Source organism: Vespula vulgaris, chromosome 5 (genome assembly GCF_905475345.1).
Source record: "Vespula vulgaris chromosome 5, iyVesVulg1.1, whole genome shotgun sequence".
In the NCBI taxonomy this organism is placed as follows: Eukaryota; Metazoa; Arthropoda; class Insecta; order Hymenoptera; family Vespidae; genus Vespula; species Vespula vulgaris.
In genome coordinates this window covers 9157501-9170000 of record NC_066590.1, presented here as the reverse complement: position 1 = coordinate 9170000, position 12500 = coordinate 9157501, and the positions used below count along the sequence as shown (strand labels likewise).

Here is a 12500-nt window from a genome sequence, read left to right as displayed (position 1 = left end):
TATATTCATTGTATTTTCAAAAATTGTCCAACATGGTCAATAAATGTTTCCATTATTTGGTAGCAATTATATATACGAAAAAACTTTTTCAATCACGAGTATTAATAAATCCAAATTGAGATCAAAATTAACTGATGAATATTTACAAGCGGTGTTACAAGAATACATTCAACCGACTTCAAATCAAGGCACAATGATATTATTGAAAGAAAACAACAATTTCACGAGTTACACACTTCAGGTTAATGAATTTTTGTTTGTTTTTTTTTTTTTATTCGAAATTATTTAGTTATTTTTGTTTACTTAGTTTTGGAAACGTGTTAATAAACAGATTGTAATAAAAAGTATTCATCGTCATAAATAAAGAAAGATTATGTTATAAAATTATTATAATAATATTAAAAATAAATTATTATATTAATAGAAAAATTATGTTATCCTTTGTGTCTAACTTTTTATCGATTTGAACGTATTCTTCCATAACAGACTGTTTTTGCCTCGCCAAATATTTTGGAATATACAATTTGGTCCAACTTTGGGAACCTCTGTGTTAAATCGTCTCTGATCGACGCAACCCACGTGTAGAAGAAAAACAACAAGGAGAGCCACTCACCTCGATCAGGCTTCTTGTAGTTCTCCCTTCGCTCCCGGCACGCCGTGATGATGCCTCGAGGCAAGCTTATTCGCCAATTCGTGCATTACGTCCCTGTATATTACGGTGTCCAAGTTTTCGCCTAGCATATAAAGGAGAAACCAATCGCCGACCTTGCTACGTCGTACTATCGTCTCGACGGCTTCTCTTCTAACCAGACGAAATCTCAGTCTCAGTAGGTATACCCTCGTTCGCGGCGAAAATATGATTACGATCTGTGGATCATACGATGGACAATGCCATTTCTTTTTTCTTTTCTTTTCTTCTTTTTTCTCTTTTTTTTTTTTATTTTTTTTTTTTTATTCGGACTACTACGTTTACAGGCTGATATATATATATATATGTATATGTATGTATGTATGTATATAGTTTCCGGCTTTAATTTTATTAATTTAATAAATGCAAGGTAATAAACATTCGTGTTTTTCTGCTTCTGATTGTCTAATTGATTCCATCGAAAAGGTTAATGGTGTTAACTAAAACATTGATTCTCTTAGATATTATATCGTCTAGAAGAAAAGATGATCTTTAAAAACTGGAAACTATCAGTACACGCAGAAAGATATATATGTACGAGCACAGATATAACAAAATGTCTGTTTTCCAATGGAAAAGGGTTAATTCGTTTGCGTGCCCTATCTCACGGATATCTCTACATGCCAGAAGCTACGAAATTAGCAGATTCCTCGGGAAAACCTCCTGATAAGCTGCTGTCGGTAATTTTATCACGGAGCTAGGAACGAAGGAGTACATGAGAGAAAAACAAATTGATGCTTAAACGTGTACTATGTTAAATATCTACAATCTACACGATGTATCTTAAGTATCGTAGAAAAGATATCTCTTTAGAATAATCGATTTGGCTTCTTCACGAATTGTAAAAAAAAAAAAGAGAGAGAGAGAGAGAAAGAGAAAGAGAGACTGAGAGAAGTAAACATGAAAAATATTCTTCTTCTTCTTCTTTCTCTTCTTTCAACGAGGAAGAGGAAGAAGAATGTAAAGAGTCAAGCTAAGAGACGCATGGACTTTCGTCGAGCATTCGCATTTACTTTCACCTTCCTTTTACTTTCTCTTTGTTTTTACTGATCTTTCTCCGCAACGTTGAACTTTACTCGACGAAGATCCAAAGAAAAATGATCGATGAAAGTCCACAGACGCGTTAAACGATGATTCTCATCTACTGACCCTGTATAATACCGTTATGAAGCTTAATATGCCGAGAAGAAGGAACCAGAACCAGAGGAAGACGTAGATCTTCTCGTTGACGACGTTCAATGGCAATATGCAAACTGCATCATGTCTCTCGACCTCACCGCTCACGCCGTATTTGTAGAAGGTGCACTTGGTCATTCGTGGAAAAACGTAGATCATTGGATCGACCCGGTCCTCTTGATCGGACTCGAGGAACCTAAGTACGTCGATGCCAAAAGTCAGGAAGGCTCCGTCGAAGAAACGGTTCATCAAGAACATCTGACCTGCGCCAGACACGTCGTATTTGAGCTCTCAAATGGATAACAACCTATCGTTTCTGATTGGTCGATAATCATTAACAAGAATCTACCACGTGGGAAATTTCAACTCTCGAAACGTCTAATAATAAACAATCTTAACTACTTAATCTTTAAAAATACTAAACGTAAAGACGGATATACAAATATATCTAAGTACATGTGTAACGGAAAAAAATATACCATATAATGTTTACAATAAATAAATTCTCGCAAAAGGATAATCATCTGGAACACGTCTGGCTGTTCGCAGAATCAAAGAAATTAGATTTTCGAGTTAATAGACACGATGACTCAAGTTCACGATCTGTTCAAACGAGGCTCGATTATCGCGATGTTGAACGTATAAGAAAAGCTAAATTGTTTGTCGGATTTTACGAAAGTTTCACAAACTTCCGTCGAGTCTCGTGCCCGTGTTTCCTCGGAAAGACACAAATGGGGTTAATTGCCTGTAAGAGGAGGGAAAAAGGAAAAGGCGAAGTGACTATTAATACTTCTGGTGTATATTCGAAATAGTTTTAGAGCTAGTAACCGAATAAAAAGCGAGAGAACTTTGATATGGATCTAAGAAAAAAACCTTGTTTTTATTCATTCGTTAAAAAACGATCGAGCTGAGTAAGTACGTCTTCCGTTAACTCGACTGGCCAGCTGTATCGCTGCCAAATTCTACTGTGAATCGTTCATTCACTCTCCCTATTCATTCTAAGATACCTCCCTCCCTCCCTCCCTGGTTCTCTTTTTCTATCTGCCGATGTATACGTTTATACTTACTTATTCGGCTTTCTAAGACGAAACATATATGAAAATAATAGAAAGTGAAGCCTCCAAATATATGGCTTTACTTACATAACCTGACAAAAGAAATATCAATAGAAAAATAAGCGAACGGTGCAAAGAAAAACGCGAGGAAGAATGATGAAATTCGTTTCGACAAACGGAAAGAAAAGAGATACGAAATAGATCGAAAAAGAGGGGAGATAGGTGGAAAAGTAAATAAGAATATAAAAGAGATCGGATATGTGCCCAGGGTGTCTTTAAAAAGAAAACATATATGTATATATAACATATCCAAGAAAATCAACTGAATTAAAAAAAAAGAAAAAAAGAAAGAAAGAAGGAAGAAAAAGGAAAAAAGAAAGTGAGTAACTAGAAAATGAAAGAAACGCGAATGACTGGAGAGAATGTGATCGCTACAAGTTTATTACTCTTTTCTTGTGGAAAATGAAGAGAACAAGATTCTTGATAAACTTTATGTGTTAGCTAAGTATCGTGATCGTACCTTTCAACGAAAAAGAAGTGATTCGAAGAAAAAATATAGTTGCTACAATGGAAGCTTTCGAACGCGGAAAAGAGGGAGAGAGAGAGAGAGAAAGAGAATATAAGAATCGAGCTCCTGGCACCGTTTGAAATTTTTATTTTACATCCCACTGCACAATTCCTTCGTAGAATCGCTCGGTTCTACCTTTTTACACGAAAGGCCACCTTTGTCCGAGGAACTTTAAAAAGAAGTTTCATCTTTATCTTTCTCCTCGTATCGTTTCGTTTTTTGAGAAAATAGGTCAGCTAGGTCTTACCGATATCGCCACGCGACATTACCGTCATCGTTATAGGGAGAGCCTGTTCTGCGTTCCATTTCGCAACGAGCCGGAAAGACTCTTAAGTTAAGTACGACACGAGTATTAACATAATAAGATTGAACTTTCATGTTTTAAACCGTAGTTATTAGCAATTTCGATTTTTATCAAGCGAGAAAAAATTTTGCTTGTTTAATTGTTTTTTTTTTGTTTTCTTTTTTTCTTCGAACAAGTAGAAAATAGGAAACAGGAAGCAAGAGAATATACTCACGCAACAGTATACTACTCACCGATCACATTCAGCAGAGCGAGAACTTCGCAGAGGTAGTACCTGTATGCCCACCAATTGTGATAACGAAGATTTTCCCATAGGTAGTCGAGCAGCATCTTCTTCTTTTGTTTCTTTTCTACTTCCGAACATAAACCTATGTCGAGATCCATCATGAGAGCGTGAATCTTCCCGCCCTCCCAACCCTTCCACAGCCATCGCGGAGTGTAAAAGAGAATCGCCTGCAAATCATATTCAAATGTTTTAAACGTCTATCATATATGGTAGAACGAACGAGATATGTTTTATATAGTAACTTAGATATACCTACGTATACATATATGCACACGATATATATTATATACACACACATACATGTATGTATGTATGTATACACGCATTTATATACATTGTATATATTGTGTATATTGTATTGTATAATTATATTATACAATACGATATACAAGATGTTCCAGAATAAGTGGAATATATTTTAAGGGTGGATTTAACGCATCAAAACAATAAAAAAAAACTTCATATAAACATATGTCTTATTTGATTTTTTTTTGTCGAGTTATAGCGGATTTGATTTTCAACAAACTCTATCTGCTTACTTTCATAAGAGATGTTCGAAATAACCTCCTCGCATCTGAATACAAGCCTGTAGACGTCTTACCAATGACTATCTTACTCTCTCCATGTGTCCAGATGTTGCTCGGATTTGCTGGAAACTTCGTTCGATTCTTTCATTTCATTGAGTTTAATCGATCTAACGAAAGAATTATTGCGATACAAAATCTGTCTACTTGTGAGAGAAAGAGAAAGATAGAGGGGTAAAAACAGAGAGAAAGAAAGAGAGAAAGAGAGAGAGAGAGAAATAGAAAGAGAGATTGATCGATCGGGATTTCCGAAGCAATGCCGATGCACCTATCGGATCAAAGACGCGGATGTAAATCCTGATGCCGGTGGTGGTAACGTACGAAGTTTCTTGGCCTATCGCCAGAGGCCTCGGTCCAGCTAGCTTTTCTACCACCTTTTAATATTCGATCTCGAGTATTAAACTTACACGCAGACCGGCAGCACCGGCCTCGGCAAATATTGCCCTACATTAATTAATCTTTATAATTGATCTCTAAACTATTTTTATCTATGGAGAGAAAGAGAGAGAGAAAGAAAGAGAGAGAGAGAGAGAGAACATGTACGATCATAATTTATAAGAGTGGAAAGATAACGAGCTTTACATTCGAGGCGATGAATTCTTGCTTCCAGTCGCCTTCGCACGGTTGCTGTTACATTTTTTAAGCATACTAATGCGTCCTCTTAAGTGAAAAAAAAGAAAAAGATAGCTAACCTCCGTCATCGCGATGGCCGATATTTATGATCACCGTTTATATAAAAAGACGTTATTACGTGATTTAAAAAATCTGTTTTACGCTACGTTACGGAAAATTGCTACCCGCATACTGGCCAACGTAAATAACTCGATTTCGTGCGACAACGTCACTAGACAAATATTTCATGAATCCAATAAGTAACATTTCCTTTTTTCTCTCTTCAGAATGTTGGAAAAGAGCTTCTCGTAGAGTTTCGTATATCAGAGAAAGCTTTAATCGTTTTACGATACGCGACGGTAATTTCTTCTTCTTCATCTTCTCCTCCTCCTCAATAATTCCAACGTGCGATTATGCAAAGAAGAAGGGAATACCACAGCCCGCCGACCAGCACTTTTCTCTGGGCGGGAAGAGAAAATTACTCGTTATAAATATAGACGTATTGTTTGCTTACGTAGATTGCGGAATGGGTACGCTTCCTCGCTTTTAGCATAATTGCATTCTGCTCTTTGTTATAAGTACGTCGGCCGGTGGCTATTGATGGATGCTCGAAATAAAACACGCGGCCATGCGATAAAAGAATGAAACGTTTGTAGCCGGTGAGATAGAGAAAAAGAGAGAGAGAGGGAGAGAGGGAGAGAGGGAGAGAGAAAGAGAGAGAGAGAGAGAGAGAACGTGGTTCTCTCAAGTTATGCGAGAAAGAATAACTCGACGAAAGTAAGACAAAGGGTTGCACGAAGATATCATATTCTCCAACTCCAAATTCCACGTAAACAAACGAACACATTTTATGTATCTTATATATTATCGTTAGAAACATTCGTTTCTCTCTACTCCTTTCGAATTCGCGAGAAAAAAAAAGAAAGAAGAGAAAGAACCAACGAAATAACTTTTTACGAGCATAACTTTTCATCTTTTCTTATCTTGTCTGTTTTTTCTATTCTCTTCTTTTCTTTTCTGTTTCTTTTTTCTTCACTTTTCTTCAACCAAGAAAGAACCTCTTCGAATATCTTTATCTTCGAAGAGAAGCTCGCATTCGTTCTACGAAAACTATCTGCGAGTAAGGACGAACGCGTGGACTTTGACCTCGGCCTTGATGCGATTACAGGACGTTAGGAATTAACGACCATCGAGATTACAGATCGCGAACTCCGAAAGATACGATTCATAGGATCGACACATCGTGCACAAGGCAACGTCCGCGAGTAGCGAAGAGAAAAGGGGAAAATCCGTGGTTGAAAATAGATCTCTCTACAGCTTCTCTCTATATATCTCTCTATCTCTCTCTCTTATACAGGCTACTCCTTCAGTATCCGACATCGTCGTCTTCCGACTTCCCTCTTCACTCACTCTCTCACCCCCTCTCTCTCTCTCTCTCTCTTTCTTTCTCTCTCTCTCTCTCTCTCTCTCTCTCTTCCTCTCCCTCCTTCTGCTGTAAGAGAACGTACAACACACGTAACATGCGTTGAAAGTAAGAAAGAGAGGGAGAGAGAGAGAAGTGTGCGTACACGAATAAGAATAAGAAAAAGATGACGAAGCGTAGCCAACGCACGGTGTGTCACGTGAGCCGCGAGTAAAATTAGCTAAACAAGGGGATAAAGACGAGGGGTAGCCAGCGCCGGTAGAGAAGGGACGAGGTAAGATACGCATAGTAAAACGAAATCGAGGGATCTCCGATGTTTGAGATAAGTGTCGAGCAAGTACTCCCGTTGTATAATTTATCATTCCACGAACTCTCGAGTGTTTTACATTAAACTTAAAATATATTGTTCGAGGGAGAAACTGATTTTACGCTTCGCCACTTCAGATTCTGCGATTCTGTCTATTTTTAAGGGGATCGTACGTAAGTACGTATACGTTGGTCTCGTAATTTGGCGGCTGAAGCATAGAACGAAATTTCAATCGATAATACAATGTAAAATTTTCATATTATTTCAATAGTTTGTAGCTTAGCTCGGTTGAAAAAAAGAAAGAAAAAGAAAACACAAGGAATCGTTTTATATCGTCGTTTTAATCGTAAGAGCGTTTGATCCAGCGAGCTTAGCTCGCCAGACTCGCATCAGTGGGATCCCTTTAACTACTTCGATTAACTAGAGATACACCCTTATCGATTTAAGCTTATGCTCGCATCATCGTCCTCTCTTGGAAGAGTACGTGCATTCGCTTCTTTATTTATAGATGCTATGAAAAAGTTCCGAGTTAACGCTTCGAAAACATCGAGATATCGATTTCGATCGAACGAATGAACGAGCGCGACCTACTTGTCTCCTTACCTAAGAGGAGGAAAAATGAGATGGATTATAAACGAATGGTATGGCACGTTGATTTGAATCGTCGAGAAGATATCGAAGTAAGGAAGAAAAAAAGATGGAAAGTACGAAAGAAAGAAAAGAGATAGAGAAAGGAGGATAATGATAATCGAAACTCGAGATCAAGGAGAAGACTCCTTACTTGAAGCAAAAGAAAGAAGATGACCCATTGATAATACTTGTGCTGCTTGACCAATGGATGAGGAGTATGCCCATGGATTCCTTCGCCTTTACTGTTAGCGACACCCGGATAAGGTACAGCTTGTCCAAGGCTCAAGTTGAAGGCATGTACCATACTGTAAGTCGTGTGAAGCCAACAGAAGGTCTCGAGCACGACCTTGTCGACGGAACCGGAAGCCTCGCAGTGTATGGGCGATCCGGAAATGCTCTTGCAGGCTAAGGTGACACAGCCGCCTAACAGTAGGGCGACAGTGGTACGATAGTGCAGTCGAAATACCAATGTGTCCTCGGATATCCTCTGTATCTTGAAGAGAGATTTCAACGAACTGAAAACATCGATCATCTTCAACAACAACGGCATCTTCGGTCTATTTCGATGTCGTCCGTGATCCTTTGGGAATAACTTTGACGAACGAATAACCTCGACGGCACTACCCTTCCCTTCTTCCCCGACGTTGCAGACGAGGAGACGTTCGTCCTCTTGAATATCGTCGAAGAAATCCGTCTTTTACCGGTTCTTCCGTAAACAGATCGGACGAATAAAATGTATTCAGGTACGTTCCAAGTGTCTCCGATACGCTAGCACGTTAGATCTTTCCTTCTCTCTCTCTCTCTCTCTCTCTCTCTCTCTCTCTCTCTCTCTCTCTCTCTCTCTCTCTCTCTCTCTTAATTCACTCCTAACTCATGAGGACAAACCAGAACGGACCATGCGTGTCTCCTCCCTCTTCTTCTGATTCTTCGCGTTCTTCGCCAAAACTTTCTACGCATCTTCCTTGCCAAGGCAAATAGCCAAATCTTTCTTTCTCACCAAACTTTCGCTTATCCTTATTTCTTCTTCTTCTTCTTATCCACTCTGATAAGTGAAAGTCTCCTTCTTTTCAAGAATCTCCTTTTCGTTTTCCGTCGAAGAGAACAACACGGAAAACGTTAAGTAAAAGGGAAATAACGTCGAAACGACCGAAAGAACACGGCCGGACAATCACGCGAACGAAGACAGAGAGAAGGAGGAGACGCAGACACGTGGGACACACTAGTGAGCCGTCAGAAGACTGGCCGGACTTGAGGGGCATCCCTTGGCCTCGATGCTGAACACATAACTTATATTATCTTCCAAGTATCAATTCTGTCACGCTAAAATCCAACGGGTCAATGTAATTTGTCAATCGTCTTCGAGTTATGCTTACAAACAGCACACTCGAGCTTGTTGACGAATCCACCAAACTCCAGGTGGCAAGCAGGCTCGCTTGCAATTTGTTATTTTCGTCAAACCTATATTTCGATTTAGAACTCGTAATAACAATCCTTTCGTCTCGACTTTAATACAAATTTCTACCCACTCCAATTTCTACCGAATTATTTTAACCGTCTTAATGGAGATTTTAATGGCACGTGCCGAGCAATTCGAAGATTTAACGTTAGTGAGAAACGTGCGTGAACGGTTGCACGCTTAATTCTCTTTCTCCCAAGAAAGAAAGGGAGAGAGATAGAGAGAGAGAGAGAGAGAGAGAGAGAGAGAGAGAGAGAGAGAGAGAGAGAGAGAGAAAATTGGCCTTCAGCCAGACATACCTGTTGTATCGCGAAAAGAATAAAATGAAAAAAGAAAAAAAGACTGGAAAGCGAAAAGAGAGAATATTACGAGAAAGAAAAGAGTAATAAGAAAGTAGGGCGAGCTCCCTTGAGACAAAATATTTGGGTCATTGTCATTATTTTACGTAGACATATATATCTACGTAATACATTTATATACAGGGTGGATCAAAGTTTTTATATCGGCCTAAAAATCTCCAAGCTCCTGGTTTTACAATTTCAAAAGAAATTGATCCACTATATATAATGTAAATAGAAAATACGAAGCTTTCGAAGATCCGACGTAGCTTTATCTCGCGTTCTTCCCCTTCGCGTGATCATCCTTCTGTTTTTTCCTTTAAATATCACGAACTCGAATCTTTTCTCTTTCTAAATAAAAGATCTCTTATTTTTTCTTTCGATTTAATCGGAACGATCGGATTAAATCGTTACAATTAGATATAGATCGACACGAAATCATTTTAATTTATTACGATTTAACTGATCGAATTGTTTAAACGATCGCTAGGTAAAAGAAAAAGTTACGAGATGTTTTTGCTATTCTTAAAATTCTGTTATGTTCTCCTCTTTGGTTTTCCCCTTTCGATTCTTACGTAGGATCAAAGGCTGGAACGAAGCGTAAGATGGAAAGTGGTAAGACACGCACAAAGAGTAGCGGCTAGTGGATGCCACGAAGAGACGGATAACAATAGCTGGTACGTGCAAAGAAGACGGACGAAGATGCGATACGAAGAGAAGAGGGCTGTGAAGAAGGAAAACCAAGGAGAAGAATCGCGGAAAAAGATTCATTGCGGTGAACGTTGGGATTTACTTTGAAGTGTAGCTACGTTGGATAAAGATACAGAAAGAGGGACAAATAAATAAATGAAGATAGAAATAATAAGAAAGAGAAAAAAGATAGACAGACAGACAGACAGACAGAGAGAGAGAGAGAGAGAGAGAGAGAGAGAGAGAGAGAGAAGGAAGTTATTTATCTTATACCAAAACTTGACATATTGAAAGAACGAAATAAATTATAATGACTAAATGTATAAATAAATAACATTTAGTAAAGAGTATTAAATAGGTACATCGATCATTCCAAAGTCGACACGTCCAATATTAAATAAAGATAAATTATGAGATATTAATAATAACTTCTTTGATAAATTGGAATAGAATATTTTCAAAAATATGATCAGAACCATGAAACAGTAGAAAAGTATATTCCATTCTCAAAGTGAAAGATTTTGCTTTCTTTAAAAAAATGAAAAAGGTGAAATTAAGAGACAGAAAAGAAAAGAAAAGAAAAGAAAAGAAACGAAAAGAAAAGAAAGAAAAAAATGAAAGGAGCAATAACAACGTCTTTGATCGACCACGTCAAGGCGACGACTGCGACATCAGCCCTCGACGACGAACTAACTACTATAACACTGAGGGATTTAAGGGGTTAATATGCTTAGGGTTTCCTCTTGGCAATGAACTAGATATAAGCCTCCGTAAGCATAGAACAAGACGTTCGAGCATAGCCACAACCTTCTTGAGAGGGAGTAACTTTGGCGTTTTAATCGATCTTCGTTTAAACTCTCTCTTCGCAAAAATATCCTAAACGTATATTATTTCCATACTTTGGTACGGTCTTTTGGTACGGTCTTTAACAAGACGTGGTTTGCTCTTTTAGATTATAGAAAAACTTTTCGAAGTGCTTCTTTGTTCGCCGCTTTGCGCGAACCATCATCCGCTTTCCTTGCCATTGGCACGTAGCAAAGACACGAGGTTAAATTAGAAAGCGTATCGATCGTTTAACGAGAAGAGGGCTACGTTGTACTACGTCGTTAACCCTCTGTCATCGTATAATAGTTCGTAAAAAACGATATTAACGTGTGCGAGAAACGAGAGGAAGAAAAATAGGAAGAAGAATGTCGCAAGAGCAAAAATATATGTTTGAAACTATTCATTGAAAATGTCCAAGCAATTTTGGAAAAAGAACAAGATTTTCTTGGCTCTTAAACGACGATTATTATCTTTCTTCCTCGTTCTACCTCTCGTAAACTCGTGACGAAGTGATTTACCTGAAGGAACAGCATGAAGCAGACCCACTGATAATACCTATACTCCTTCCTCTCCGATTCCGGATACAATTTCGAATTATCGACACCTGGGAAAGGTACTTCCGAGCCTTCTCTTTTCCTGTATGCCGCAGTGATAGTGTAAGTACTGTGTATCCAACAGTAAGTATTCAACACATCCTCTGGGAGGTCTTTACTGTGTATACAATCGATCGGATTGCCAACGTATTGCCTCGTTGTGACTATCAAGCTAAACGATATCAGAATTATCACCGTTAAGCTGTAATGTAGTCGAAAGACGGCTGTGTCGATGTGTATGTGTGAGATCTTGATCAGGCTCTTTAAACCACGAAATATGTCCAGCATCTTGAACGTCTGACTTTATCGTCGACGATTCGGTAAAGTTCGATTAGGAACTGATCCGAGATTCGTCGACCTTGACAATTGTTTCACTCTACATTTTTACGATATTATCGGTTAAATTATCTTTTTTCTTCGGATCGTTCATTGTCTTTTATCGGTTCACCGTCTTTGATCTGCGTTATCGATCGACGAATCGATTTGATTTCTTTGATAATCATATAAACACTTAATCGTTACACTTATACGATCTCGCTAAAATTTCTTGGATCATCAGCATAGGATCCTCCGTTACATCCCGCGGGATCCTTAGCCGGTACCAACTCCTGTCCAATCATTCTCCTTGCAATCTCTCTCGACACTATTTTTTAATCCAAATCGAGAGGATCCTTTCGTGTCAGTTTAAGTATCCAAACACGACATTTTGTGTCCGTTGATTTTTCCCTGCCAACGCACAGTTCCGTTCACATCGTTCATTCTCGGGAGATCAATTTACTCACTGTCACAAGTCTCGGATGGAAGAGAAAAAAAAAAGAAACAAAACACGAGACGAGACGTGACTCTTGCTTAAAAACAAAGCCACCGTAAACGTTCGATCAACAGACGGAAATATATATTCAATTTCTTGCACCCTTTGAAATTTTCCCCTCCGATTTGATCAACGATATTCTTCTTCTTCTTCT

At 38.5% G+C, this 12500-nt stretch overlaps 1 protein-coding gene and 1 long non-coding RNA gene across 7 annotated transcripts in view; one reads left to right on the top strand and one right to left on the bottom strand.

Annotated features, from left to right (window-relative positions):
• Positions 1-12500, bottom strand: part of LOC127063837 (innexin shaking-B) — a 24720-nt gene that overhangs the window by 3283 nt on the left and 8937 nt on the right. For 4 of the 6 annotated variants that reach the window (XM_050994095.1, XM_050994096.1, XM_050994093.1 and 1 more), the window contains exons 4-6: positions 4025-4244; positions 1838-2127; positions 614-867 (exon numbers count right to left, since the gene is read on the bottom strand). In XM_050994095.1, the coding sequence (XP_050850052.1) occupies positions 619-867; positions 1838-2127; positions 4025-4244 (759 nt within the window). In that variant the 3' untranslated portion in view covers positions 614-618. Of the gene's footprint in view, positions 1-613; positions 868-1837; positions 2128-4024; positions 4245-7784; positions 8184-11460 lie in introns of those variants that run through there. The other 2 variants (XM_050994094.1, XM_050994091.1) reach the window with 2 other exon arrangements.
• LOC127063843 (uncharacterized) overlaps positions 8251-12500 on the top strand; it is a 23800-nt gene continuing 19550 nt past the window's right edge. Inside the window, exon 1 of the long non-coding RNA XR_007781497.1 lies at positions 8251-8376. This is a non-coding gene — a long non-coding RNA (uncharacterized LOC127063843). The remainder of the gene's footprint in view (positions 8377-12500) is intronic.